General features: G+C 49.2%; 3 protein-coding genes across 3 annotated transcripts; 1 reads left to right on the top strand and 2 right to left on the bottom strand.

Moving 5' to 3' along the window:
* Window positions 1-3,437: 3,437 nt before the first annotated feature.
* Window positions 3,438-7,000, bottom strand: SLX1A (SLX1 homolog A, structure-specific endonuclease subunit). Its single transcript, XM_056864234.1, has 6 exons — window positions 6,823-7,000; window positions 6,222-6,273; window positions 5,756-6,085; window positions 4,054-4,190; window positions 3,845-3,932; window positions 3,438-3,548 (listed from the first exon to the last, which is right to left on the bottom strand). Exons 1-6 carry the CDS (start codon window positions 6,993-6,995, stop codon window positions 3,438-3,440), a joined length of 891 nt encoding a protein of 296 aa, XP_056720212.1. The 5' UTR covers window positions 6,996-7,000.
* A 2,193-nt stretch (window positions 7,001-9,193) lies between these two features.
* On the top strand, window positions 9,194-14,128 carry BOLA2B (bolA family member 2B). The gene is made up of 3 exons (XM_056863867.1): window positions 9,194-9,268; window positions 12,359-12,456; window positions 13,972-14,128. Exons 1-3 carry the CDS (start codon window positions 9,194-9,196, stop codon window positions 14,072-14,074), a joined length of 276 nt encoding a protein of 91 aa, XP_056719845.1. The 3' UTR covers window positions 14,075-14,128.
* A 2,440-nt stretch (window positions 14,129-16,568) lies between these two features.
* On the bottom strand, window positions 16,569-27,608 carry CORO1A (coronin 1A). The gene is made up of 10 exons (XM_056863862.1): window positions 27,408-27,608; window positions 22,621-22,743; window positions 21,944-22,073; window positions 21,310-21,494; window positions 20,416-20,535; window positions 19,891-19,995; window positions 18,984-19,129; window positions 18,568-18,625; window positions 16,812-17,027; window positions 16,569-16,682 (listed from the first exon to the last, which is right to left on the bottom strand). Exons 1-10 carry the CDS (start codon window positions 27,603-27,605, stop codon window positions 16,578-16,580), a joined length of 1,386 nt encoding a protein of 461 aa, XP_056719840.1. The 5' UTR covers window positions 27,606-27,608; the 3' UTR covers window positions 16,569-16,577.
* Window positions 27,609-27,700: the final 92 nt, after the last annotated feature.

Here is a 27,700-nt window from a genome sequence, read left to right as displayed (position 1 = left end):
CTTCAGGGAGGATTTAGAGAGGATGACTTCCAGACAGTTGACCCTAAAAGAACTTACGTGAGCGAGCTGAGCCTGGGAAGACCACAGAAGAGCTGTCTCTCAGTGAGGGTGCTGAAGGACAAAGACCTTGACGGGGTCTTTGCTGACCCGGAAGTCAAAAGGCACCTGTGTAAGGAGTGCGGGAAAAGATTCCGCAAGAAGTGGGACCTCATTAGGCACGAGAGGATCCACACGGGCGAGAAACCCTATCAGTGCCCCGAATGCGGGAACAGCTTCAACCGGAACACAACCCTCACGAAACACCTCCTCATCCACTCGGGGGAGAAACCCCACCAGTGCACTTACTGCGGGAAGAGGTTCACGCGGCGCTCGCACGTGGTGAACCACCAGAGACGCCACTCGTGGTAAGAGCCCACACCCTTCCTTTCCTCCCTTTAGGATCTCAGTTTGGAACTGATGGTGCATGGTGGGACCTGCTATAAGATGCACGTGTTTGAGAACTAAACAAGATGCAGGGACCTCCGTGAACAGAGCCCCCATTGCCCCCTTTGTAAAATCAGGTGCATAGGAACCTGATTCCAGGTTTTTTGGGGGGTGGGGGCTGAAGTCTTTCTCTGTACACCTTTTTTTTCCTGCCCTGCCAGCTGAAGACAAACAGTCTAGGGGGCATTCTTGGCTTCCATGTTGTTGGCTTCACTCTCACCTGAAATTTACTGAAGATGCAACCTACAGCACATCTTACCTTCCCCGGCTTTTGTGCATTGCAGGGAATGATCAAGAGTGGCTGGGAAGGTTTTTTGTTGTTGAAGCTTGTTTGCAATTATCCTCTTGATGAAGACCCCAATAAAGTTTTCCCCTAAACCTCAAGTTTCCCTGAAAATGCTTGCCTTTCCCCCGGCACAACAGTTTTCTATATGAAAAGAATCATAGAGTTGGAAGGGACCACCAAGGTCATCTAGTCTAACCCCTTGCACAATGCAGGAAAATCTCAACTACCTCCCCACCCCACACCCCAGTGACCTCTACTCCATGCCCAGAAGATGCCCTCCCTCTCATGATCTGCCTAAGGTCATAGAATCAGCATTGCTGACAGATGGCCATCTAGCCTCTGCTTAAAAACCTCCAGGGAAGGAGCACTTACCACCTCCCGAGGAAGCCTGTTCCACTGAGGAACCGCTCTGTTAGAAAATTCTTCCTGTCTAGACAGAAACTCTTGATTTAATTTCAATCCATTGGTTCTGGTCCAACCTTCTAGGGCAACAGAAAACAACACGGTACACGTTGATTCATTCTTAGCCTTGGGCCCTGTCGAGGAGGGTTTTATGTTCAAATTTGGCCTTCAACAATGAATTGACTTGAGAGCAACTCTCCGCTTCCCTCGTTCTAATAATGTACCCTCTGCTTTGGTTGCAGCCAAGGGAGGTCTTGATGAAGCATCCAGCGTGACTAGTCCGTACAACAGATGGGAGCACGCTAGAGCATTTTTACCCAGCAGTTCAGAGGACGAGAACAGCTGTTGTGGTGTGCTGCGAGGCTGGGAATATCAGATAATTTTTTAGAGACTTTGGGAGTGTTCCCCGCTCACATGCTCCTCGAATCTGGGGATGAGCCGAGAAGCCATCACTTTCAAGGGTCTCTGTTTTAATCAAAGGGGGGAGAACTCTATCCACTTCTGGCAAGAGACTGAGGGGGGAGAAAATGCATGTGCCAGTTTAGGTGGGATGCCATCTTTTTATGCACCGCCGGATTGATGAGCACAGACAAGCTGGTGTCGCTGGAAGGACAGGGGATGGCTAAGACCTTTTGAACTGGCCTCTCATTTTATTACCAGGTGACCCTTGCTGGGCGAGGTTATCCCTTCGAGGCATCTGTCTCAGCCGCCTAAACGGGGCAGGAGGCGCACCAGATCTCCACAATAACAGTGGTTGTTGGCTGAAAGCTTCCTAGTGCTTTGACCTCGTGCCGCACAGGTAGAAGTAAACGCTTTTGCTAGCTTGCAGTATCAGCGACTGAAGTGAGCCGTTCTCGTGCTGCGAGCTTTTTGAGAGTGAAATATGCTACAGGAACAAAGAAATACCCGGGGCCAGCAGGAGCAAACCTGGCCCTCGCTGCCTCTGGGGACAGTTTGCAGATGCTGCACCAAGTCCGGGGCCAACAAGGTACAGCCAAATTCAGCTTGAAATAAACTCCAGGCCAGTCTTGACGATAAGGTTTGCCAGCTGCTGGCCTGTTTGCGCAGCTTCATATGCAGAAACAGATGTACGGCACTTCTGATTTCTTGGCATGGAGATAAACGTTATCACCTGCTGGTGTGTGTCTAGGAAGCAGCTGCTGAAGGTGCGGCTGCCGTGGCCAGTGGGTGGGGAAAACCAGAAGCTTGTTAGTCTCATGCTCTTGGTAATGGCTGGTGTGCCGTTCTGTGCATGCGTGCCAAGAAAGGTTCTTTCAGGACCCTGTAGCAAGCTGATCGTCCCTGGCATTGGTCTCGCTGGCTGGGAGCATGCCTCTGCTGTTCATAAATTAAGATAAATAGTCCCCCTGGCTGTTAATGTGTTTCTATGTTAAAAGGGTTACTTTTTAAAAAATTTTGACTGGATCTGCTTATTTCTCATTCTTCCAGAAAAACATTACAAGGTTTGAATATATAGTGCCAATCATTCACATACCAAGACATCTGCCCAGCGTGGTATAGAACTTCAGAGTTACAACTTATTCCATCCTGTGGCCAAGAACCATCCCTCTTCTGCATTATGTATAATTTATTTAAAGCATCTGAATGCTGCCTTTCCATTCAAATTAGGGTGCCCAGTGCACTCTATAAATATTACTGATAGTCATCTTTACCACTGCGCATGAGGATTCACAGGCTACTTTTCTCTCTTATTCTGGTTGTGCTGTTTTGAATTTTAGTGGCATGATTCGGACAACTATCACAATGTTTGAGGACTTCCAGTGTCCCGTCTGAGGACACACTCTCGCTACTTGAGTTAGAATCAGAGAGCTGGAAGGGACCACCAGGGTCATCTAGTCCAACCCCTTGCAGAATGCAGGAAATTCACAACTACCTCCCTCCCTCACACCCCCTGTGACCCCTACTCCAAGATGGGGGGGGGGAACCCTCCAGGATCCTTGGCCAATCTGGAGGGAAATTGCTTCCTTACCCCAAGGTGGAGATCGGCAATACCCTGGGCATATAAGAAAGGGCCAGATTCTTGATTATGTTTTCTTCCCAGAAGATTTAAGCATCTGGTCCCCCACTCCCCTTCTTCCTTTCACAGATATCGTGCCTCGATCTCAGTCTCTTTATTTAATTGGTCCACTTTAAAATTAAGTTAGTTTTCTTGCTTGGAACATGATTATGGGGTGACAAGTTTAAAAGGTCCAGCCAGAAAGAGAGGGAAGGAGATTCCCAGCCATCCAGGCAGAGGAGCAGGAGCTTAAGGAGGGGCTAGGATTCCGAGGTCATCTTCCACTAAAAGAGAGGAGTCACCCTCGACAGTCAGGTTTCTGTGGACTCCTTCACAGTTCAGCTCACTGGCCCAATGTTCCTGCAGGCATGAAGGAAAGGGCAGGAAGTTACATGGGATGCAATCAAGACATCAAAGTGGAACCAATGGTGATTAGGGCAGGGAATGATGAAGTCCGCAAAGCAGGAACAGGTTATCTTCTTACCTGTGCAAGCTTTCTTACCGTTGCTGAACAGGAGCCAAGAAAGCATGTGCAGAGGATTATAAAGAGAAAAGGTTTAGAGGAGCTTAAATAAATGAAAGGGTAGTACTTCCAATATACAGAGTGAGGCTTCAGCACAGAGTTAGGCCTAGAAATTCTGGTGGAAGGAATTTACCTGGGAGGAGGAGGGGTCAGTCTCTAGGTCCCCGTAGCACCCCTTATGATGACGAATCAGGTCTCCCCAGAGCACAAGATTCTTGCAGCTAGGAAGAGGGGGAAAGCCAAGGGAATAAGTGGGTGTGGCAGTTGGGAGAAAAAAACCTATGTCAGCAGTCAAAGCTAACCGCCGCTTTAGTTCGCCGGTGCACAGGAGGAATTGCTTACCCCGGACATTGCCCTTCTATAGGCAAGAACTGATCTGGTTCTTGCCGTAGGAAAGCTTGGGCCAGGCAAATTATATGGGCCACCATGGAGCAGCCCGCATGGAAACAACGCAGGGGGGTATCATCCTCCTCCCTGTCCTGCAGAGAAAGAACGAGATTCCAGTTACAGTGGAGTATTCAGTTTTTTGCAAGAAGAATGAAAGAATTGTTGGTTTCTATATACCGACTTTCTCTACCACTAAAGAGAGAATCAAACTGGCTTACAATCACCTTCCCTTCCCCTCCCCACAACAGACACTCTCTGAGGTAGGTGAGGCTGAGAGAGCTCGAAGAGAGCTGTGACTAGCCCAAGATCACCCAGCTGGCTTCCTGTGTAGGAGTGGGGAAACCAACCTGGTTCACCAGATTAGCCTCCACCACTCATGCGGAGGTGTAGGGAATTGAACCCAGTTCTCCAGATCAGGGTCCACCACTCCAAACCACCGCTCTTAACCACTACCCACACTGGCTCTCTGGTGGCACTTTTAAAGGACTTTACAGATATGCCACAGCAGGTGCTTGAACCCGCTTGGTCAGATGCATGAAGGACGTACGGTCCCCACTCCCTTGCTTACAGCCATGGGCCATCTATGCCAGTATTGTCTTCCCAGGCCGGCAGTGGCTCTCCAGGGTCTCAGGCTGAGGTCTTTCACATCACCTGCTGCCTGGTCCTTTTTAAGTAGAGATGCTGGGGATTGAACCTGGGACCTTCTGCATGCAAACCAGGCTCTTCCACTGAGCCACAGCCCTAATCCTTGCGCAGAAGAGGCAGTGAAGACTGACTGAGACTGGAGATGGGATTATTGGATCAAAGGCAGTCATCAGAGAACCCTGATATCTTATTGTTTTTCAAATTTATAGCCTGCCCTCATTCCTAGCAAACCAGGCTCAGGGCAGGTAACAACCATTAAAATACATAAAATACATAAAACCATCATCATCGATAAAACATCCGCAACATGAATTCAGCAGGTCCGCCCCCTACTGATGTCAAGAGAGAGGGAAGGGTGTGGAGGCCAGTAATATTGGATCCACTCACAGCTGACCTCAGTTATAGGCCTGGCGGAATAGTTCCGTTTTACAGGCTTTGTGGAACGCCTTAAGATCCTGCAGGGCCCTGATATCACCTGGAAGACTATTTCACCAGGCCGGGGCCAAGAAAGCCGTGGCCCTTGTAGAGGACAGCAGCACACTCTTCGGGACGGGGACCACCAGCAGATTACTGTTGGTAGAATGTAAGGCATGCTGTAGTGGTTAAGAGCAGTGGTTTGAGGTGGTGGACTCTGATCTGGAGAACCAGGTTTGATTCCCCACTCCTACACATGAAGCCAGCTGGGTGACCTTGGGCTAGTCACACTCTCTCAGAGCTCTCAGCCCCACCTACCTCACAGGGGGTCTGTTGTGGGGAGGGGAAGGTCATTGTAAGCCAGACTGATTCTTCCTTAAGTGGTAGAGAAAGTCGGCATATAAAAACCAACTCTTCTTCTAATCCACATTCCCCCGATTCTAGCCCAACCAAGCCCTTTGAACCTAGTAATCTGTTTGATCAGATAAAGCAAACTCTCCTCCCAAATTAAGCAAAACATCCTGCCTGCTTAGTCCCTCTTCCTTCTCCACTCTGTTCTCTCGCAGAAGGATCCTGACCTTGCAGAATCAACATTTACCTGGAACCTTTTCAGACAGATGCTGCAGCGTTTTGGAGTCGCCGGTAGTTCTTCGGAGGGCTCTGGTCTCACCCCCTGGGTTCCTCTGACGGCACGGACTTGCCCAAAGGCCACAGGCATGTGTAAGGGAGGTTCCAAACCCGGAGGGAAGTCTCTCTGATATTCCTGCTTGAGCCAACGTATGGTGAGGGGCAGGCGGCACCAGGGGGCGGCTCGGAGCATGTAGGCTAAGACACGCAGGTGGAAGTCAAATGGGCGCTCCCGTGAAGTGCGGCGGGTGATGTGGGTGAGGCGACGCGAGGAGTGCGGGTGCTGCCAAGCCCATTCAAACTGCAGCAGAGTGACGAGACGGGAAATCAGTTTGGCACTGATGTTTGTGTAAAGATAGCGGAGGGGGGGGGGAATGTCCCCTTGTTAAGGTAATTCAACACCCACTTCCCCGAGCTGAAACCGAGGAACACCTTACCCGCAGGGCAGCCACATCCGAGGGGAAGCCATGGATTATTAGCACCATGTCCCTATGAGGAGAGATGAAGAGAGGTTAGAGCGGTTCGTCAGTGGAACAGGCTTCCTCGAGGGATGGTGGGTTCTCCTTTGGAGGTTTTTAAGCAGAGGCTGGATGGCCATCTGACAGCAATGCTGATTCTGTGAACTCAGGCAGATCACGAGAGGGAGGGCAGGAAGGGTTGCGCCTGGCTCTCGTGGCCCTTTCTTACATGCCCAGGGAAAAGCCAATTGCCACTTTGGGGTCAGGAAGCAATTTTCCTCCACACCACATTGGCCAGGGATCCTAGAGGGTTTTGGTTTTTTTGGCCATCTTCTAGGCATGGAGTAGGGGTCAATGGGGTTGTGGGGGGGGGGAAGTAGTTGTGAATTTCCTGCATTGTGCATGGGTTTGGACTAGATGACCCTGGGGGTCTCTGGAGATCTCTTCCAACTCTATGATTCTAAGAGGAGATCATTTTCCCAGCTCGCACAGCTCAGGAGGTCTGATTCCCAGCATGCACCAGAGCACCTTGGAATGGCTGGCCTCAAAAGCAAGACATGCAGACAACAAAAGGAGGTACCAGGGCCCACGGCCACTCGTCTTCCAAGCCCCTCCACGACGCTTCCCAGCATTGTGCTGACCTATCCGTCGTTCAGGATTGACAGTGAAGCCGACATAAACTCGGCCGTGGTAACGGGGGTTGGTGCAGTACAGGAGGTAGACTCCAAAGAAGCTGCACACCTCCACCACCATGGCTGCCACAGAGGGAACAGCAGGCTAGGGCTGAGAGATCTGGAAGCACAAAGAGAAAGAGATTGTGTGTTAGATGAAGAGTCCGGCCATCTTACAATGTCTCTGCTGAACGTGTTCTCCCCTCATTCCAACATCTCCTGATTTCCCACACTGCTTTGTGCCCTGCTGGTAGGATTGCCAACGTCCTGGTTAGGGTTCCCAGGTTCCTCTTTGCCACTGGCGGGAGGTTTTTGGGGTGGAGCCTGAGGAGGGCAGGGTTTGGGGAGGGACTTCAATGCCATAGAGTCCATTTGCCAAAGTGGCCATTTTCTCCAGGTGAACTGACCTCTATTGGTTGGAGATAGTTGTAACAGTACCTGGAGGTTGGTAACCCTACTCCTGCTGGAGCCTGGAGACCTCCTGGAATTACAGCTTTATTCCAAGAACGAGATCAGTTCTCCTAGAGAAAATGGTTGCTTTGGAGAGTGGAGTGTATGGCATTATACACTTCTGAGGCCCTCCCCCAAACCCCAGTATCCACACCGCCCACAAATCTCTCAGCATTTCACAACCTGGATTTGACAACCCTACCTGCTGGGGATTGTCCTGGGTTATCCTGGCACAGCTCCTGGACGGTTAACAGCTGCATCATGACAGGTAGAAATCCAGCATCTCCAGGCTTGGGGGGGGAACTGCTCATGTTGAACCTGCCTGTCTCACAGCACAACCCATGGGAAAGCCGCCGAAAGCCTCGTGCATCCCTTACCTTGCAAGGCAGCTTCCTAACAGAGCCTGGCGTTACGACTGACATTTCCCATCACCCCCTGCACCTTTCAAACAGCCCTCTCCCCGTTTGGCATCATGCTTTATGTTCCACCGCAATGCCCATCAAAGAGGTCCCTCTTCGCCACCAGTGGGAGGTTTTGGGGGCGGAGCCTGAGCAGGGCGGGGTTTGGGGAGGGGAGGGACTTCAATGCCATAGAGTTCAATTGCCAAAGCGGCCATTTTTCTCCAGGGGAACTGATTTATATCGGCTGGAGATCAGTTGTAATAGCAGGAGATCTCCAGCTAGTACCTGGAGGTTTCTTAATTCTTAATAGTAGTAAGGTTTCTTAATACTATGAATCTATGCTGCATTAACCACAGTTGTACTAAAAATTCAGCACACAGGCTCTGCTTTTAAACCTCAAATTATATTTAGTCTCCAATTACATATCCCTTATTAATACAACCCATGCAACACCATGCATATCAAAATAAAATAAACATACAAACATTTCCTCAAGGCAATGCAAAGTGTTAGTTCACACTATTCAATATCAAAATCAGCTACTCAAACGTAAATTGCAAGAGAGTCCAAATGGAAACCAATGACCAAACGCAGCGCGGCTGTCTTCCTGCAGCCGAAAGTCAAGAAATCTGTATGATTTCTCCCCCTCGACCCCATCTGCTCTTTGAATAGGTTTGCCCGGTTCCTTCCTTTTTCCTATTGGCCAACGGGCAGAGCTGTCCCGCCCCATCCGAGAAACGGCTGGCGGCAAGTGGACGGGTAAAAAACAATAGGCGTGGTCGGAAGCGATGTAAAGTATGGGCGGAAACCATAGAGACGGACAGGCTCGAGGCGCTCCTCGTCGCAGTCCTGACTTCCAGCCTATTTCCGAGGCGAAGCTTCGAGGGGTTTCATCATTAGGGTTGCCAACCTCCAGGGGGTGGCTGGAGATCTCCTGCTATTACGACTGATCTCCAGCCGATAGAGATCAGTTCCCCTGGAGAAAATGGCCGGTTTGGCCATTGGACTCTATGGCACTGAAGTCCCTCCCCTCCCCAAACCCCGCCCTCCTCAGGCTCCGCCCCAAAAACCTCCCGCTGGTGGCGAAGAGGGACCTGGCCACCCTAAACCCCGCCCTTCTCAGGCTCCGCCCACAACACCTCCTGCCAGTGGCGAGGAGGGACCTGGCAACCCGATTCATCATAGAGTCGTCCCTTCGAGCCCGCGGAGAACCACGGCCCTTCATTTCCACCGGAAGTTGACGCTGTGGGTCGCTCCATGCTTTAAAAGAAACAGGCGTGACAGGGACGTGAAGGGGACGTTAGGCGCCGCTAGGCCTGGATTGGTTAAGCGAGGCGGAACCCTTGCCGGTGACGGATGTGACGTACACCATAGGCGGAAGTAGGGTCGCTGGCCGCCTTCTTTCATTCGCGGCGTCTTTGTAAATAGGATGGAGGCGGCGGGATCGCTCAGTGCGGCGTCTTTGCGGGAGCGGCTGCTGCAGGGCCTGGAAGCCGAGCATGTGGTGAGTGGGGGGCTGGGCAATGGGCCTTTGCTGCCTTTATGCCTCTCCACCTGTTGTTCTCTTTTTCTTTTTAATATATTTATTCCCCCCCATATAGGGGTACAGAAATAGAAAGGGAATAGTAAAAAAAAAAAACAAGAACACGAAATATATATCGACAGTGCTCAAGCTCGCCTCATTCATCTTGACCCCAGATTACTAAGAATACAAAAAAACCCTTTAATGGCCATTTCCCCCCCATTTATTTACTAGCTCCTTTGACCAAAGGTCTTGAGCTTAACCATGACAATAATGCATAATACAACAGCAAATAATCAATTTACAATACCGAACATATACTTAAGGTCAAAACACAGTAAAATATAATTACTAAGCATAGTTACTAAACATCCTTAAAACTATAACAATCAATATATTCCCCTGAGCACCTCATTGAACTGAGATCATTCAAATCACAAAGTTTGATCCAACATTCAGCTTGCCATACACACTTATCTTATTTTGATGTTTAAGCGACATCACCTCTGACAAAAATCTTTCAACAGAACTAGTAATAGCAGGGTGAATATCTCCCATTATGGGAGATATCACCCAGGGCTCTAAGGGAAGTTTGTATTTAGACAATATTGGAGAGATCCTACACAACCTAGGAGCTGACCAGTGCTGACAAAACAATAAGAGATGGTGCAGAGTCCCTATATCTCCAGATTCCTTTAATGGCATAAATACAGTATTTCTGCTTAAAATTCCTGAAACAATAGGTAGCAAAAGCTAAAATATATCTACATCCAGCGCTGCATGTAAAGTGCAGGGTACAATTTAGTGCGGCATGCTTAGCGAGGTTACAAGGAATCTAGCTACCCCCCAAGTTACATGTGGGTTGCCATCGTTTAGTAGATATCGTACAAGCCCTGCATCAGTTTGAGCTCGGCTGTTGATTAAGAGGGGTACTATATATTTCTTTCTGGCCGATGTATGGAGTTTGCAGTGCAGGAGGATGTGGACAGCTGATTCTGGTTGTTTTTTGGCACATGAACAAAGTCTCTCCTCATAGGGGATGTTTGTATACCTGCCTCTTGTAACTGAAGATGGTAAGAGGTTTAGACATGCCAGCATAAACTGTTGTCTTAGAGGTGGGGAGATAAGGGAGAAAAAATAATTTGGCAAGGTGCCTCTTTCTGGGTTGATCCCAAAGTGTAGTGGGGAGCATATTCTTCAGGCCATAGACAGTAACTTCTGTCCTTCAATATCAAGGGTCCTTTGCTCAAGCAATCTATAAGCTTGCTGTTCGTTTAGAAGGAGCAGCGATTCAAAGGGTACTCCCATGGACTTACCTTATTTTTGTTAGGATTCCTTCTCTCCAGGTAGAGTAGTAACTGTCGGAGAGGAGCCACCAAATCAGCCTTAATTCTGAGGCTCGGAAATGTAGTCGCAACCAGAACTTGAGCGTGTATAGCCATACTCTGGTTCCCAGAAGATTTAAGCCCAGCTCAAGACAGAGGGTATGATATGCCACACAGTTGGGAATGCCTAATATGTGTCTTGCAAAGGTTGCTTGGCCTTTTTCGATGCTTTGGGCGCTCTCTGTCGCCCATATAGGTGCTCCATATAGGAACTGAGGAAGTAGTTTGGCCTTTAGAATATGGATGGCTGCTGGGACAAATTGTCCTCCACGGGCATAAAAATTTTTTTAACACTGCCCCCATCTTACATTTAATTATGTTAGTGACTTGCTTTCTTTGGGTGGTCCAGTTTAAATTATAGTGGAAGTTTATTCACAGGTATTTAAAGGCCTTAACTTGCTCAATTTGGTTCCCGTTTAGACTCCAAGGCGTAGGATGCCATGACCTCGCGAAAACTAGTACTTTGGTTTTCTCATAATTGATAAATAGGTGGTTTTCGATGCAGAAGGTTGCAAATCTGTGCAGGAGGTGATTTAGGCCTATTTTGGTGAATGATAATAATACTGCATCGTTGGCATACTGCAAGAGTGGCACAGGCTGGATCCTCAATTTGGGAGGATAACCCTCCACCTGGCGTAGATAGGCGGGAAGGCCGGCCAGGAATAGGTTAAAGAGGTGGGGGGCCAGCACACATCCTTGTTTAACTACCTTGTTTGAACTTATCTCTGGCGTGAGGTGTCCCACACTGCTGTATCTGGTTCTGCAACTGGTGGATACATGAAGCTGGCGAATAAGGAAGAGCAGTTGGGGGTCGATCTTCATATTACTAAGAATAATAAAATCAAGCTAATCAACCTCAATATCCATTTAATACAATTATTATTATTTTTAAATTATGTACTGCTGTGGCCTCTAGGAAAGATAAGTCATACGTGTCTACTTTAACTATTATTTCTATATTACTAAATTAACTGAATTCACAATAGTTACTATGTCCATTTGCTATATAATGTCTCCATGGAATAAAAATCCTTTGTTTTGCTCGGGAGCAAGCCCCGCTGGGTTTCATGCTAGGTAAGGGAGCCGGGTCATAAACTTAGATCTAGAACAGGAATGGGGAGTATTTTTTATTTATTTATTTATTTCAGGGCTCTGCCCTTCCTCCAAGGAGCCTGGTAAATACCTTCCTTGTTTTGTCAGGTGTGTTGGAAAAAGGGAGCGATATGTAACCACCTCCTATTAAGAAACTTATCTCTCTGGGCCTTTGGGGGTCCCTGCTGTGTGGAGTTTTTTTTGTATATGTTGGCGTGTTTTGGTAGCTGTCTTGATGCTTTAGTTTTTCTTGACTAATATTGGCTTGTTTTCTGTTACCTGCCTTCAGTCACAGTTGTCTTAAGAGAAAGATTGACCTGTAACTGAGACAGAGACACGTTTTCACAGTTGCATGGTTAGATACAGACCAGTATCATCACTAACCCTTTCAAAACCTTTTGTTTTCTCCATTTCCCTGGTCCCCTGTTTGTGTCGGTTTCTCCCACATGTATGCCTGGAGAGCGCAGAATCTCCTTTTACTCGCAGAGTTAGTTCATGATATGACACTGTCCCAGTTTAAAATGTATTTGTAGTGAAGGGGGTGATACATCCTTTTCCAGTGTTAAATTCTCTTCTTTTCCCCTTGACACGGAAGGAGGTGGAAGATACGACCCCCGGACGATGTGCCACAAGCTTCAAAGTCCTGGTAGTTTCCCCACAATTCCGGGGGAAACCACTGCTCCAGCGACACCGGTAAGTGGAACTGTGTGAAAATATCACTGCTTCGGGGTGGGGTGGGGGGCGAACTATTAACTCTTCTTGATAGTTGAAGTTATATTGCAGGGTCTGCCTGAGACCCTGGAGAGCCGCTGCCAGTCTGAGTAGACAATACTGACTTTGATGTATCGAGGGTCTGATTCAATACAAGGCAGCTTCATGTATGTAGGGGAGGGGCTGTGGCTCAGTGGTTGAGCATCTGCTGGGCATGCAGAAGGTCCCAGGTTCAATCCCCGGCATCTCCAGTTAAAGGGAGCAGGCAAGTAGGTGATGTGAAAGACCTCTGCCCGAGACCCTGGAGAGCCGCTGCCGGTCTGAGTAGACAATACTGACTTTGATGAATCAAGAGTCTGATTCAGTAGAAGGCAGCTTCATGTGTTCATGTGTTTTGGGATTCATAATCTGGAAAATTCAAGGTATATAAGAACTCCAAAATTCAGGAACCCAAGACTGTAATTCCCTTTTTTTTGTCCTGTGTTCATTTATTTTGCTCTTTTTGTCCTATTTTCTACCTATGAGCCCTGTTAGATTAAGGCCAGCACACTGTTTCTAACAGTGGCCAGCCAGGTACATCCTAGAAGCCCCTAAATTAGGTGTGAAGGCCCTTCATCTGTTGCTCCCCAGCAGCTGGTAATTAAAAAGCATGCAGCTTTGGAACATGAAGGTTTAATTTAGCCCTTGTTGCCAGAAGATGATTGATGGATTATCTGCCATTAATTTTTCTAATCCCCTTTTAAAGCTATGTAAGCTAGCGGTCATTGGCTCCTCCGTGGCAGAGAATTTTATAAAGCAATTATGTGTTGTGGGGAGAAAAACTTTCTTCTGTTCTGTCCTGAACAACTCCCAGTCAATTGACAGGATGACCCTCCAACCTATAATATTAGGAAAGAGGGCAACACCCCCCCCAAAAAAAACCTGTTCATCCTTTCCATATAATTCAGAACTCTCTCATCTTCTCCTCCATTAAGTTGCAGCTTTGGGGGTGAAAGGGGAGAGAAACAAACCAGCCTTTTTTTGGTACAGAAAGTTCTCCAACTTCATGGTCATTTTTGGTTGCCCTTTTCCAACTTTATAACTAGCTTTTTGATGGTGCAGCTGAAACCGTATACAGTATTTTAAATAGAGCAGCAAAGGTGTTACAGTAGTGGCTGTCTTGCTTTTCTGCTCCTGCTACACCACCCCTTACCTGCACCAATGCTCTATTTGCAAACGTTGCATTGAAAAGCAATCCTGTGCATTCCATACGAACTTGTTTGGCTAGAAACCGCCTAATTCATGCGGCCTCTTTAAAGCCAATCTGCTTCATCATGTTTGGCTGACGTTGCTGCCAGCAGTTGCCAGTAACTCAGGTGGAGCTTGAGAAATCAGAATGGCTGACTGAGGGTCTGTCTAGAAGCAGGTGACCACCAAAATGTGTTTCTGAACTTCTCCCCATTTCCAGCCTTTAACTCTCTTTTCTCCACACACACACACACACACACACACACCCAGGCTGGTCAATGAAGTCTTAGCGGAGGAGCTGAAACACATCCATGCCTTTGAGCAGCGAACTCTGACGCCGGAACAGTGGGCAAAAGAGCAGGAAGCCAAGTGAGAGCTGCGCCCTCCCAGGACAGGAAGATGAAAATAGCTCCTTGAGAGGAGGGAGAGACAGTGGTGGAATGAACGTATGATGCAGATGCGGGATCCATCCAGCCTGCCCCCCTGAGTGGGGGGAATGCCAGAAGGACTTGAAATAGATCACACAGCAACAAATAAAAATGATTCCCTGGGAATATGAGTATGTGTCTTGTCTCTATCTGGTAGGTAAAAAAAAAAAACCTTACCAACAAGTTAAAGTTCAGAGTGATTTTTTAATGGAAAGGTCTGGAAGGAGACTTGGTTGAAGAGCACAGAAATAAGTGTGTGTGAGTGTGACCCCTTCTAGCCTGATTGCATGTCTTAAAACGTCCTTTTAGGAGGATAGAATCAGAGTTGGAAGGGGCCATAGAGGCCATCCAGTCCAACCCCTGCTTAATGCAGGGTCAGCCTAGAGCAGGGGTGTCAAACAAGGCCCACGGGCCAGATTCAGCCCCATGAGAGCTCTTATACAGCCCAAGAGCTAGCTGAGGCAGCCACACACACTCTGTCCTGATCTGGGCTGGCAAGGCATGGCCCAGCCCAACCAAGTGATGTTTATGTCATATCTGGCCCTTGTAACAATTGAGTTCAACACCCCTGGCCTAGAGCATCCCTGACAAGTGCTTGTCCAGCCTCTGCTTAAAGACTGACAGTAAGGGGGAGCTCACCACCTCCCTAGGTAGCCGATTCCACTGTCGAACAACTCTCAACTGTAAAAAACTTCATAATATCCAGCTGCTACCTTTCCGCCTGCAATTTAAACCCATTATTGCGAGTCCTGTCCTCTGCTGCCAAAAGGAACAGCTCTCTGCCCTCCTCTAAGTGACAGCCCTTCAATTTCTTAAAGAGAGCGATCCTGAAGATTGAGCTGCCCTGGTGCCTTCTGCTTTGGGCCCAAGGAAACACTGTTGGCAGCTATTCACAGGCTTTATTCAAGCTTCCCAAGAGTGAGGCAGATTGGCAGCATGATGATATGTGGAAAAAGAATTCCCTTCTGGTACACAGCAAGGTCTGGCTATTCAAGAACTGGTAATCAGAATGTGCTGGTTCTTGCTCTAAAAGGAGTTGGGGGGAGGGAGGTGCTTTCAATCCCAGGACACTGTTGGAAATTGGGTTGAAGGGCTGCCTTTTGGCCTCCCCAAGAAGTATCTGGTAAATCAAAAGAGTTTCCGTCTGGACATTGGGAAGAACTTTCTAACAGAGCGGTTCCTCAGTGGAACAGGCTTCCTCGGGAGGTGGTGAGCTCTCCTTCCTTGGAGGTTTTTAAGCAGAAATTAGATGGCCATCTGTCAACAATGCTGATTCTATGACCTTAGGCAGATGATGAGAGAGAGGGCATCTTGGCCATCTTCTGGGCATGGAGTAGGGGTCGCTGGGGGTGTGGGATGGGGAGGTGGTTGTGAATTTCCTGCATTGTGCAGGGGGTTGGACTAGATGACCCTGGTTGTCCCTTCCAATTCTATGATTCTGGTATGGGTTGCTGTCACACAGGGAAATAGTGGAATAATAGATTTACATTTACTGCCCTCTGGTGGTGCTTAAGATCCAAGCATCCGGGATTGAGTTTTAGGTACAAAAAAACCGTGGTGGTGTTGCAAACGTAAAAACCCAGCTGTCGCTAGGAAGAGACAAACCTAGGACTGCCACTCAAAGAAACCGTAGTCCTTTAATTTTTAAAATCTATTTAATCTGCATAAATATGCAAATAGGTTTTTTAAAAAAAACATGGTTCTACAAGTAAAAAGTAGATCCTTTGTTTTATTTTGAGATGATGCACGTATTGTACTGCAGCAGGGAAGAGGCGTTCCTCCTCTCACACCGGGTGTGGGGTGGGGGTGGGAGAATTTCTCTGTTAAAAGGGCTTTGCTATCTGCAGGGCTTTTTAAATAGAAGTACTTCTTTGTTTTAAAAAAGGATTTTTTGTAAATCAGCTACGTAGTTAGGGGTGCAGTTTTAGTTTGCCAACATATGTTTTTGATTGAGCTGTCGACTTAATTGCCAGGATGAATGGCCTGCCCTCCAAACCCAAAGCGAAGGAAATGATCCTCCAGTAACTTTCTGAAGAGGTTCTGGAGAAGGGAGCCCTCTGCTGTGTGTGTGTGTGGGGGGGGGGAATGGCAAGGGAAGGATGAGAAAGCAGGTGTCCTTCCTGCCTTTAGGAGACAATAGCCTCGGGAAAGAGAAGGCTATGGAATTTGCCTTTAATTTCCTAGAAACATAGTGTCCTAGGGGAAAGCTAGGAATTTATGCAGCACTTGTCTGCCCATCTGACTGGCAAGCTGCAATGGGAAATGACCCTGGCAGACGCGCCCACCCCCCAAAGCTGCTTTCTGCCCTGAGTTTCGGGGTGGGTGGAGTTTAATAATGCCCTGAGGATCCACCCTTGAAAGATGGAGGGCTTTTAAAAGACAGCTGAAATCAAGTCCAGTGTAACATAACGGGGAAGTAGATCGGTTGGGAGGGGAGCGCAGGATTTCCTATTTCTTCACGAGATGCTCCAGTTCTGAGAGGCGCCGTTCCTGTTCGGAGACAGTTGCTTGCAGCCGCTTCAGATCCTCGGAGAGCTGCTCTAAAGCGGAACCCTACGAGAGGTCATAGGATAAGCTTCAATCATGACTTGCAGCACCTCTTCCTCCCCACTATATATTCTCATCCCAGTGCCCTATACTGTGCAGGTGACCCTTAACATCTGTGCGTCTCTACTTCCTTACCCTCTGTTGTGCCCTTTCCTGGGATACTTGGCTTCTCTTTGGCCCTTCCAGGAGGTTCTTGTTGACCTTGAACTCTCTGGTCTTCTGGGGAGTATAGCCATCCTTGAGCGATAGGAGGATGGGGTCGGCGTTCTTTCCCGAAAGCCATTCTTCCGCCGTCAGGGCCGAGTCCGGGCCTACTGTGTCAGGGTACAGGTCCTCTTGGAACAGGTCTGACTGCGGGCCAAATACAAATTGATCAGGACAAAAAAGAAAAGCTCCTTTGCAGAGAGACAGAGGTGGAAAGCATTTTCCTCCACTCCAGAACTTTATAGGAATGGCCCTGCTGAGCCTCTCTGCCCCCAGGACTTCCTGAAAAGTCTTTCCCAGGTAAGAATGTGGCGAGCAAAAGCTTTAGCACAGAGTGGAATTAAGGATGGAGGGAGTGTTGTTTGCTTGTTATGTGAAATGGGGAATTTTAGCAGCTGCGGATTCCCCCAGGCAGGTGAAATGATTGTTTTATATTTAAAATATTTGTATCCTTTTTGAAATGCTCCTTCAAAGAGGTTCACAAACTGTCACTTACAAAGAGGTTTACAAAATGTCACTTATGAGCACAGGATCATAATGGGAGCTGTATCTGAATGCCCTTCCCAGTTAACACACGTACAGGTGCAAGAGGAGAGAATCCCCTGTATAAAATTAGCCAGTATAAAATTAACAAATGAGATTCAAATGCAAGTCCAAAGGGCAACCTTTAACATCTTCCCTCGAGCTAAAACACTCGTGCAAAATGAGCAGTTCCACTGGAAGAGGAGAAGCTGCTCCCTTACGCCCAGCTCTTCACTGCATCTGCTGGCCCTGTTAGTGCCTTTCCCCTAGTTCTGTGTTCTCAGCACCTCCAAAACAGTTACGGGTTTGGAGGAAAACAGTAACTAATAGATTGGTCCGTGTGCCCTAACCCATAACCCGCTGTCTCCTGGCAGATGCCAGGTGTCCCAGGTATGCCCCACTTTCTTGTAAAGAATTATTTCTTTCTTAGTACCTTTTATGTTCTTAGTACTCCTAACATGCACTGGGCCCATATAGCCAGGAGTCTCGGATTCTGGTACTCTACTGCTCCACAATGCCCCCAAGTAACTGTTTTCTCAGCCTGCTGAGAGTTGGAATCATGCTTGTTTTCTAAAATTAAACCTGGAGGCCCAGCTCGCACTTACTTGCAAAATAATTAGGAATAAGACCTGCTACCTCAGAACAGTCCACGCTGTATCTCTGCATGAGTTCTAGGAGCATCCTTTCCAAAGGTAGGTAAATAGAGACCCAGTGTAGCTTAGTGGTTAGACTAGGAGCCAGGAGACCCGGGTTCAAATCCCCACTCTGCCATGGAAACTTGCTGGGTGATCTTGGGTCAGTGACACACACAGCCTAACCCACCTCACAGAGTTATTATGAGGATAAAATGGAGGAGAGGAGAATGACATAAATCACTAAGGAGACAGGCAGGCTATAAATGAAGTATATAAACAGTACTTCCTTTCTCCACAGGAAGGAATTAAATGCACTGCAATGAGTTAACTAAGGGAGGCTGGCAGGAAGGAGGCAGGCCCAGAACATTCAATCATGCAGAGATGCAGCAGGTAGACTCTCTAGGTAGTAATTTTGAACTCACGGGCAACTTGGGGGGGGGGAAGGGGGTGGTTGCACCACGCTAGTGTAGTCTGCTGTACCGTCTGCTTTCCCCCTACCACCTGACTCGAATGCAGGAGTCTTGACTTACTTTCCGAGGCACGGTCATAGCAATGGGTTCACATTTCCTTTCGTGGAGCTTGTAAAACCTGAAAGGGATAAGAATATCATTGAAGAAGAAGAGTTGTTTTTTATATGTCGGCTTCCTCTACCACTTAAGGCAGAATCAAACCAGCTTACAATCACCCTCCCCTCCTCACAACAGACACCCTGTGAAGTAGGTGGGGCTGAGAGACTGTGACTAGCCCAAGGTCACCGAGCTGGCTTCGTGTGTAGGAGTGGGGAAACAAATCCAGTTCACCAGATTAGCCTCCACCGCTCCAAACCACCGCTCTTAACCACTACACCACGCTGGCTCTCAAGGAAGCGTGAGTTTTTGGGGATGGGGACATGTTTTGGAAGCCAAGAGGCACAGGTGTTTCTCCTCCCCACCCCCCAAGACCATACCTGGCAATCTCACACTTGCTGACATCCAGGCCGCGTTTGGGCATCCAACCCCCGCCTCGTTGTGACTCCTTGGAACTGAACATAGATAGATAGTGCACAAAAGGAGCTTCTCCTGTGAGCTCAAAATAGCGAATGCTGCTGTCGCCCTGCAGAGGAAGGAAGGAAAGTTGGAGCGTTGATGCTTCTTCCCTGTTTGAAAAGCCCTTTTATCCTTGTAGGCTGAGATGGCCTTAGAGGAGGTTCATCAAGGGATGCTAGGCTTTTCCTGTCTCCACCATTTATTTATTTATATCCAATGTCAGTTTCTAGTCCCCCCCTCCCTTACTCAAATGTCAGTTTCAGAATCCCCCTGCTGTGTCCCAAGTGGAGTATAATCTCAAATGCTCCTACACATTTGAGTGAAGTCTTTGACCATACACATGAACATATGAAGTTGCCATATACTGAATCAGAGCCTCGGTCCATCAAAGTCAGTATTGTCTACTCAGACCTGCAGCGGCTCTCCAGGGTCTCAGACAGAGGTCTTTCACATCACCTACTCACCTGGTCCCTTTAACTGGAGAGGCCAGGGATTGAACGTGGGACCTTCTGCATGCCAAGCAGATGCTCTACTACTGAGCCATGGCTTCTTCCCACAGCCAGCTGTTCCAACAGTCTGTTTCCCCAGACCAAATCCCACTTGTCCAGAACTCTTGGACACATGAAGTTGCCTTATGCTGAATCAGACCACTGGTCCATCAAGTTCAGTATTGCCTACTTAAATGGCAGCAGCTCTGCAGGTTCTCAGGGGGAGATCTTTCACATCACCTACTACCGGATCCTTTTTAACTGGAGTTGCCAGGGACTGAACCTGGGACCTTCCGCATGCCAAGCAGATGCTCTACCACTGAGCCGCGGCACCCTTTACCTTGCCAGTCAGGTAAACCACGTTGGTGTCTGGATCATAGTAAGGCAGCAGAACCCCGCTACTCGTGTCTAACTCCTGGAGGGTCAACGGCTCCTCAGGATTCCTCTGCGGGGCAAAGAGAAGGGGAGGTAAATGCGAGGGGGAAGCTGGGGCCAAGAGCTCCAAGCGGAGGAGCCTGAGACAAAAAAGTCCAAGTCTAAGACGGAACAGACAATTCTTCGTTTTCGCAGGACATGCAAACATCCTCCCTCATCAGTGATTCTGATGTTGCCGAAAGGAAAAATCCTGCTGACGGTTTGCTGAGCCACAACCTTTGACCCAGGCAGTCCCCCTGGTTACATCTGCCATGGACTCACTAGGTGGCCCCAGGCACATTTTTCTCAGGGACATCCTCTCCCCTACCCACTTTCTAAAAATTCTTGGTGGGTGCCAGAGAAGGTGTCAGCAGGCACCATGGTGCCCACGGGCACTGCGTTGAGGACCCCTGATATGGCTGAAGCATCATTCCTATTATGTTTTTCTCACCGGGTCCCATAGAGCCACCTGTCGCTCGCTCATACGGCTGAAGCCAGTGGTCAGCAGTTTCCCGTCATTCACCGCGACGGCCCGGACAGGACGTGACCCCTCGTGGGGACGAGGCAGTTCCTGTTGAAGAGACATGGAAACAGAGGGGGGAGTCAGAAGTGGTGTGACTATGGACCACACCCACTCCTATTAGGCCCGCTGTTCTGAAACTCTCATGTACTGGGGAGGGAGGAATGAACTCATTTCTGCTCCCCATTCTTGATTCTTCCCTGGATTCCATCTTTCCCTCTGTCTCCAAAACATGGAAGTTATCCAGCCATACCAAATAGCACAAGATAAGCAAAAAGGGGTCAGGCATTTGTTTTTTAAACAATGCAACACATTTATGGAAGAGATAGCTACAAATGGCTTTGAACCATGATAGCGAAGAGCAAAACTTCGACATTTAGAGGGAGGGTACCTCTGATAGATGCTTGTGCCAAACAAGAGCACATGAACACATGAAGCTGCCTTATACTGAATCCATCAAAGTCAGTATTGTCTACTCAGACCGGCAGCGGCTCTCGAGGGTCTCAGGCAGAGGCCTTTCACATCACCTACTTGCCTAGTCTCTTTAACTGGAGATGCCAGGGACTGAACCTGGGACCTTCTGCATGCCAAGCCGATGCTCTACCACTGAGCCTCAGCCCCTCCCCAAAGAAGGGATTACTAATACCATCATGCCTTGATGCCTCCTCGTGGTAACTGCTAGAGTTCAAATGCTTGGACTAGACAGATCCTCAGGCTGATTCAACAAGGCAATCATTGGTATGCTTCCCCCACCCCCACTCTCCCCAGCTGGTCCAAATTGGCACCCTCTGGCACTGCCAGATCAAGCTTGCAAGTTACACTTACAATGGCAACTGTGCCCCCTGCCCGTGGGTCGAACAGCCGGACACGCTTGTCCCGGCAGGCCGTGCAGAGCAGAGATCCATCCCGGTTCCAAACCGTGCTGTAGATGGCATCCGGGTGCAGGTCATCCAGTGAGACGGCCGCTTGCCCGACTCCCACGTCCCAGACAGTCACTGCGTTATCACAACCTGGAGACAAAGCAAGAAGAAGAAAAAGAGTTGGGTTTTTATATGCCGACTTTCTCTACCACTTAAGGGAGACTCAAACAGGCTTACAATCTCCTTCCCTTCCCCTCCCCACAACAGACACCCTCCCTGTGAGGTAGGTGGGACTGAGAGAGCTCTAACAGAGCTGTAACTTGCCCAAGGTCACCCAGCTGGCTTTGTGTGTAGGAGTGGGGAAACAAATCCCATTCACCAGATTAGCCTCCACCGCTCATGTGGAGGAGAGGGGAATCAAACCTGGTTCTCCAGATCAGACTCCACCGCTCCAAACCACCGCTCTTAACCACTACACCACGCTGGCAAGGCCATAGAGACGAATGAAGGTGGCTGGAAAATCAATACGTCTGAGAGAGGAGCTTGGGCTGGGTTCGGATCACGGCCCTCCGCAGCCAGCAGGGCCCGTTGCTCGTTACCTGCGCTGAGCAGGAGATTCTGCGCCGTCGGGTGCCAGGCGACAATCCCCACCCGCTTGGAGTGGCCTTCGAGGGTCACCAAAGGTTCGTTCAAGGGCCGCACGAGACCGGCTTCGGGCACTGCCCAGACCTGAAAGCGAGAGGGGACGTGGGGGGCAGCCGTGGCAGGACAGCCAAGGGACTTTGTCCCGCCCAGTTTCCTTACTACTGGCCCAGCTCTGCGAACAACCCCTGCAGATGATGGGGGACATATTTTGGGAGATGATTAGAGAGCATCCCATGGAATGTTGTGGAGGATTCTGGGGTACAACGTGCAATGCTTGGATTGTACCCTCCCATCCTCAGCAGTGTTGCGAGGGATTGCAGAGCATGCCTCTCAGTCCGATTTGCAGGGGTTTGGGACAGAAAACTGCCTGAGAGCAGCCCTTCTCAGATTGCAAGTGGACTCTCCCTGCAGAACCTTTCAGTCCCAGTAAGATCCCCCATCCCTTCTTCGTCTGATGGCCCCATCCTTTCCCCACCTCCATCCTGTTGCCTTGTGCCTTCTATCTCCAAGCTCTATCGACTTCTCTAAGCCCAGCTGTTTCTCATGTAAGCCACACCCACTTCACTCCAAGCCACACTTCTCCTCACCTCCTATGTCACTCAGCCCCTCCCTTCCCCATTTATTCACCCACCATAACGCTGCAGTCCTCCGATCCACTGGCAATGACGTGGTCGTTGTGGGGGCACCACTCCACGTCCAGCACAGGGGCCGTGTGCCCCGAGACCACGGGGTAGGACTTTTCCAGGCGGCCGGTCTGCAAGGGTAGGAGAATGGAGAGAAAAGTACACCTTTCAAGAAGGAGGCAAGCTTTTGCATGACACAGGACTCACCTCCAGCCTGAAGGTGCAGATTTATTTAACCTCTTTAAAAAAACAACAACCTGTCCCTACTTTCAACTGGGGAGCTGGGGAACTCTTGCAAGTTAGCTGGGGTGACCCCTCCTGGCCACACTGGAGAAGCACAAGCAATGCCATCATGTAAACGGTTGTCCAAGCTTAAAAGGTACAGAAACATTTGCTCTCTTCTCTTCCATCTCTCCCTCGCTCTCTCTAATTCACACACACAAGCAGCTAGAAGAAACCTCCGGATTTAGGCCCAGTAGCACTTTAGAGATCAGCAAGATGGGGAGGGGCTGTGGTGCAGTGGTAGAGCATCTGCTTGGCATGCAGAAGGTCCCAGGTTCAATCCCCAGCACCTCCAGTTAAAGCAGTGGTTCCCAACCTTTTTTTGACCAGGGACCACTAGGACTTTTTTGTTCGGTGCAAGGTTCAAAATAAAAATTCTGAGAATTTGAAAATAAACTTTAATCGTAACTGTTAGTTAAACATTAAACTTAGAATAACATTTGAATATATATTTTTATAATAGAGAACTTTTAATTGAAAATATTAATTTATTATGGGTTTATAACTTTGTTTCCCGGACCTTAATTTAGTTCTTGCGGACTAGGGGTCCACGGACCCCTGGTTGGGAACCAGTGAGATAAAGGGACTAGACAGGTAGGTGATGTGAAAGACCTCTGCCTGAGACCCTGGAGAGCCAGAAAGAGGGGCTGTGGCGCAGTGGTAGAGCATCTGCTTGGCATACAGAAGGTCCCAGGTTCAATCCCCGGCATCTCCAGCTAAAGGGACTAGGCAAGTAGGTGATGTGAAAGACCTCAGCAGAGCTGCTGTCGGGTAAGCAGAGGCTGGACAAGCACTGGTCAGGGATGCTTTTGGCCAGTGGGAACAGCTGGTCTAGGCTGATCCTGCATTAAGCAGGGGGTTGGACTAGATGGCCGGTGTGGCCCCTTCCAACTCTAGGATTCTATGGAATTTTCTAACAGCCAAGGAGAAGAACTCTTTGTGGTAAAGCTGGGTGCCAGTCAGATTTTTGTACTCTTCCACCCAGGGTGGACCAGCAAACAGCCTGCTTTCCTTCCTTCCTTCCCAGCTGCGCACTTGGTTCCTTTGTGTGAACACTCACGTATCCATCACTTCTCTCCCCCAACCCTGGGTTTCTACCACCACCACCACCCTTCTCCCAACCACACCACAGTTCTTACAGTCTGAGTTAACTGCCGGGTGGCCAGATTCCCAGCCCGCCCCTGCTCCTGTGCTTTTAGCAGCCGCTGGATCGGCTGATATTGTTAGCATGCATATTTATTTTTAGCTGTTCAATGTATAGATTGTTTCTTACTGAGCTGAATCACATGAGGAGGCAATTGTGTTTAGCTGCAGGCTTCCCTTGTTGATTTCTGCACCCCAAACTATGGTTATAGACACAAGAGCAAGCTGGGTGGTATATTTGCCAGGGAGTTGGCAACCCGGCCTGTCTGGGACTTTGGCTGTCACTGCCTTACAGCTGGCTGCTGCCATTTCTGCCATCCCCGCAATATTTGGAAGACGTTGGGCCTGGGTTTCCCGAATGGCCAAACAGTACCCCTTCGGGATCATTTCAATTCAGGACAATGGGGGGCGGGGACTGAAGCCCCTTCTGCACGTGTGCTACAATCACAATCTGAATTGGGGGGCCCTGAGTGCAGGAACTGGGGAGAGCCAGCAACTCACATTTGACTGTTACACAGGAGCCAGGGTGGGGACCCAACCTGGGTACTCCATAATGGGTAAACAGGCGCATGCATGCATGCATGCGACACTTGAGTTCTGCGACTGGAAGCCTAGACATGGCATTTGAGCCTAAAATGCATTTGCAGGTGAGCTTGATCTGGATTGGGAACATGAAGGTGGGAAAGAGTGGTTAACGCTGCCCCCCTACACACACCATAGCTTTCCCCAGTCAGAAATAGTACCCATGAGCTACTTTAACTCCTTGCAAGGATTTAGAGACAGGCAAATTAGGGGAAACTTCTGTTTTTGCCTCCAGAGCTTAAAGTAGTTGCAGGGGGCGGGGGGGGGGGAAAGAAACTTCTCATCTGGGAAATAGCACAGGGGAAGAGTTAACCCCCCCCCACACACACACACACACATTGCAGTATGGCCCCAGACTGGACTCCATCGCTGGTTCTTTAAGGAGGGGGGAACAGGCCCAGTATGGGTATGTGTCTCTCCCCCCCACACACAAGAGTTTAAAGTCTCTTCTAGTCAAACAGATGACACAGGGTAAGAGTTACCCTCTCACATCTGGATGGCTTTTTAGGCCCATATCCAGATGCCATCACAGAACTGAATAATCATGTTAGGGGGCAGTGTGGTTCAATGATTACTGAATCAGACTATGAGTGGGGAGACCTGGGTTCAAATCCTTCCTCATCTGTAAAGCTCTCTTGGGCCAATCACTCACTCATTCAGCATAACCTACATCACAGGGTGGTTGTGAGGATAAAATGGAGGAAGGGGGAGCATGAGTGTGTGTGTTTTTGAAGGAAGGGTAATTTTTTAAAAATGATAAGTGTCTAGTCTGGCCCTAGACATGCAAGTATATAAGAAGCTGCCTAATACTGAGTCAGACCCTTCATATATCAAAGTCAGAGTTGTCTACTCTGACTGGCAGCAGCTCTCCAGGGTCTCAGGTGGAGATCTTTCACATCACCTACTTCCCAAGATCTTTTACCTGGCGATGTTGGGGATTGAACCTGGGACCTTTTGCATGCCAAGCAGATGCTCTGCCTCTGAGCCTCGGCCCCCTGGCAGAAGATATTTTCCATCCACCCCAGACAGGTGTCGTTCTCCCACCCACCCCCCAGTTTTAGGTCTGTGCCTCTTCGGCATACATGCACACTCCTTGCTGCTAGTAACAAATGTGAACACATGAAGCTGCCTTATACTGAATCAGACCCTTGGCCCATCAAAGTCAGTATTGTCTACTCAGACCAGCAGCGGCTCTCCAGGGCAGGGGCGGATTTAGGTTTGATGAGGCCCTAAGCTATTGAAGGTAATGGAGCCCTTTATATGTCCAGCTGTCCTTTGTCAACAACAAATAGTCACTGTTTTTTATGTTGAATATATGCTATATGGTAATTTATGGACCTAATAGGTATCTAAAGCCATTTGCATATAACAAAATATGTATTTTATCAAAGTAATTGTTGAACTGAAATACAATTAAGAAGTATATTAATAGTGAGATAATTATTATTTCCTGTAAAAATTTTGGGGCCCCAAAGAGAGTGGGGCCTTAAGCTATAGCTTGTTTAGCTTATACGTAAATCCGGCACTGCTCCAGGGTCTCAGGCAGAGGTCTGTTCACATCGCCTACTTGCCCAGTCCCTTTAACTGGAGATGCTGGGGATTGAACCTGGGACTTTCTGCATGCCAAGCAGATGCTCTACAAACTGAGCCTCAGCCCCTCCTCATTTTCCTCTCTTCTGTGGCAACCAACACAATCTGCTTGGTACTTGAGGACAGTCTACTGGGGCTGGACCCAGGGTGAACTGGAAGCCGGTCACCACAGAAGGTTGCTTGCCCAGCTGGACGGGGGAATTTCAGACAAAGTTGTCCCCGGTTGGGCCAACGCTCACGCGGCTGCGGCTGCTTCTCCCTCCCCCCTCCCCTTTTTGCTCGCTCTGAGGAGTGTGAATCCGCTCCTCGCTCCTGGATCTATCACGCTGGAGTCATGAGATGCCAGTATCCCCGGGGGCAAACCCAGATCCTTGATGGAGAAAGGAGAAAGGCTCCACCCTTCGGAGCCTAAACTTAGCCGCTTGTCTCAACACCCCACCCTCAACCCACACTTCTTTGGGGAGTGTGACCCCCTGTTCGAAGAACCGGCCGACTTGGCAGTGGGGTGGGGGGCTCAGTAGAAAGGTCTGAGATGCCTCATCCAGTTGGGAGGGCAACGGGGTCTACTTGTGAGATGCTCAATGTGCATATGGGGGGCCATCTTTATGGCTCCTCTGTGAAGGAACGGAACCTGGTAGATTTCATTGGGGGAAACTGGCGAGGGACAAGGCCTAAGTGAAAATCCAACTTGCTGGCACGCATTTGTATGTGGTTAGAAAGGGGGTGTGTGTCTGAGAGAGAGACAGGACTCCGGGGTTCTCAGGAGAGGGCCGAGAAGAAAACTTGGGACAGGCAGATGCAGAACATGGCGAGAGCTGGAAAGCGCACCCAACCGCTCTCCCCATTTCCTTCCCCCTCTTGCCTGCCCTAAACCCACTTCCCTTTCTCTGGGCCCGGTTTCCGCAGCAGGTTCAAACTTCAGGCCATTTAAGGCAAAAAAATAAGTGTCGCGGAGCTGTTTTTTTCGGCAGTTTCACAACGCCCCGGTCCCTCCCACCCACCCACCCCTGCCACCATCGCTGCGCTCCCCGGAAACGCAAAGTGGGGGGAGAGGATGAGACGCCATGCAGAAGTTAGATTTATACGTGCCCTTGTAGGTTATGGGGATGGGGGGAATGAAAGGCGTCCATTTGCGGTGGAAGTGAAGACCGGAGTAGCTGAGGGTGGGGACATTTGGTGGGTGAGGGGTTCTACTCACCTTGGACAGTGGCAAGACCAAGAAGGCCCCTCCCCCGCTGGATTCGACGACGATGGCCAGGAACTTGGGGTTGACCGAGCAAAAATTCCCATCCCAGGTCATCTGGGAGACACGAATGTCATCGTAACACTGGTCGGCCTTGACTGGCTGGCCGTAGACGTGGCGGAATTTACTGGACCTCACCACTTTGCGGCTCATGGTTCCTGCCGGAGAGTTGCCAAAGGAGGACTTATTAGCAGGGGTGCCCATCCCAAATGAAAAGCCCCAGGCTCTGCTCCACCTCAACCCCTCAG

The sequence above is a fragment of the Euleptes europaea genome, chromosome 18 (genome assembly GCF_029931775.1).
Source record: "Euleptes europaea isolate rEulEur1 chromosome 18, rEulEur1.hap1, whole genome shotgun sequence".
In the NCBI taxonomy this organism is placed as follows: Eukaryota; Metazoa; Chordata; class Lepidosauria; order Squamata; family Sphaerodactylidae; genus Euleptes; species Euleptes europaea.
The sequence above is the reverse complement of the archived record's forward strand: the minus strand, read 5'-3'. Positions and strand labels throughout refer to the sequence as shown.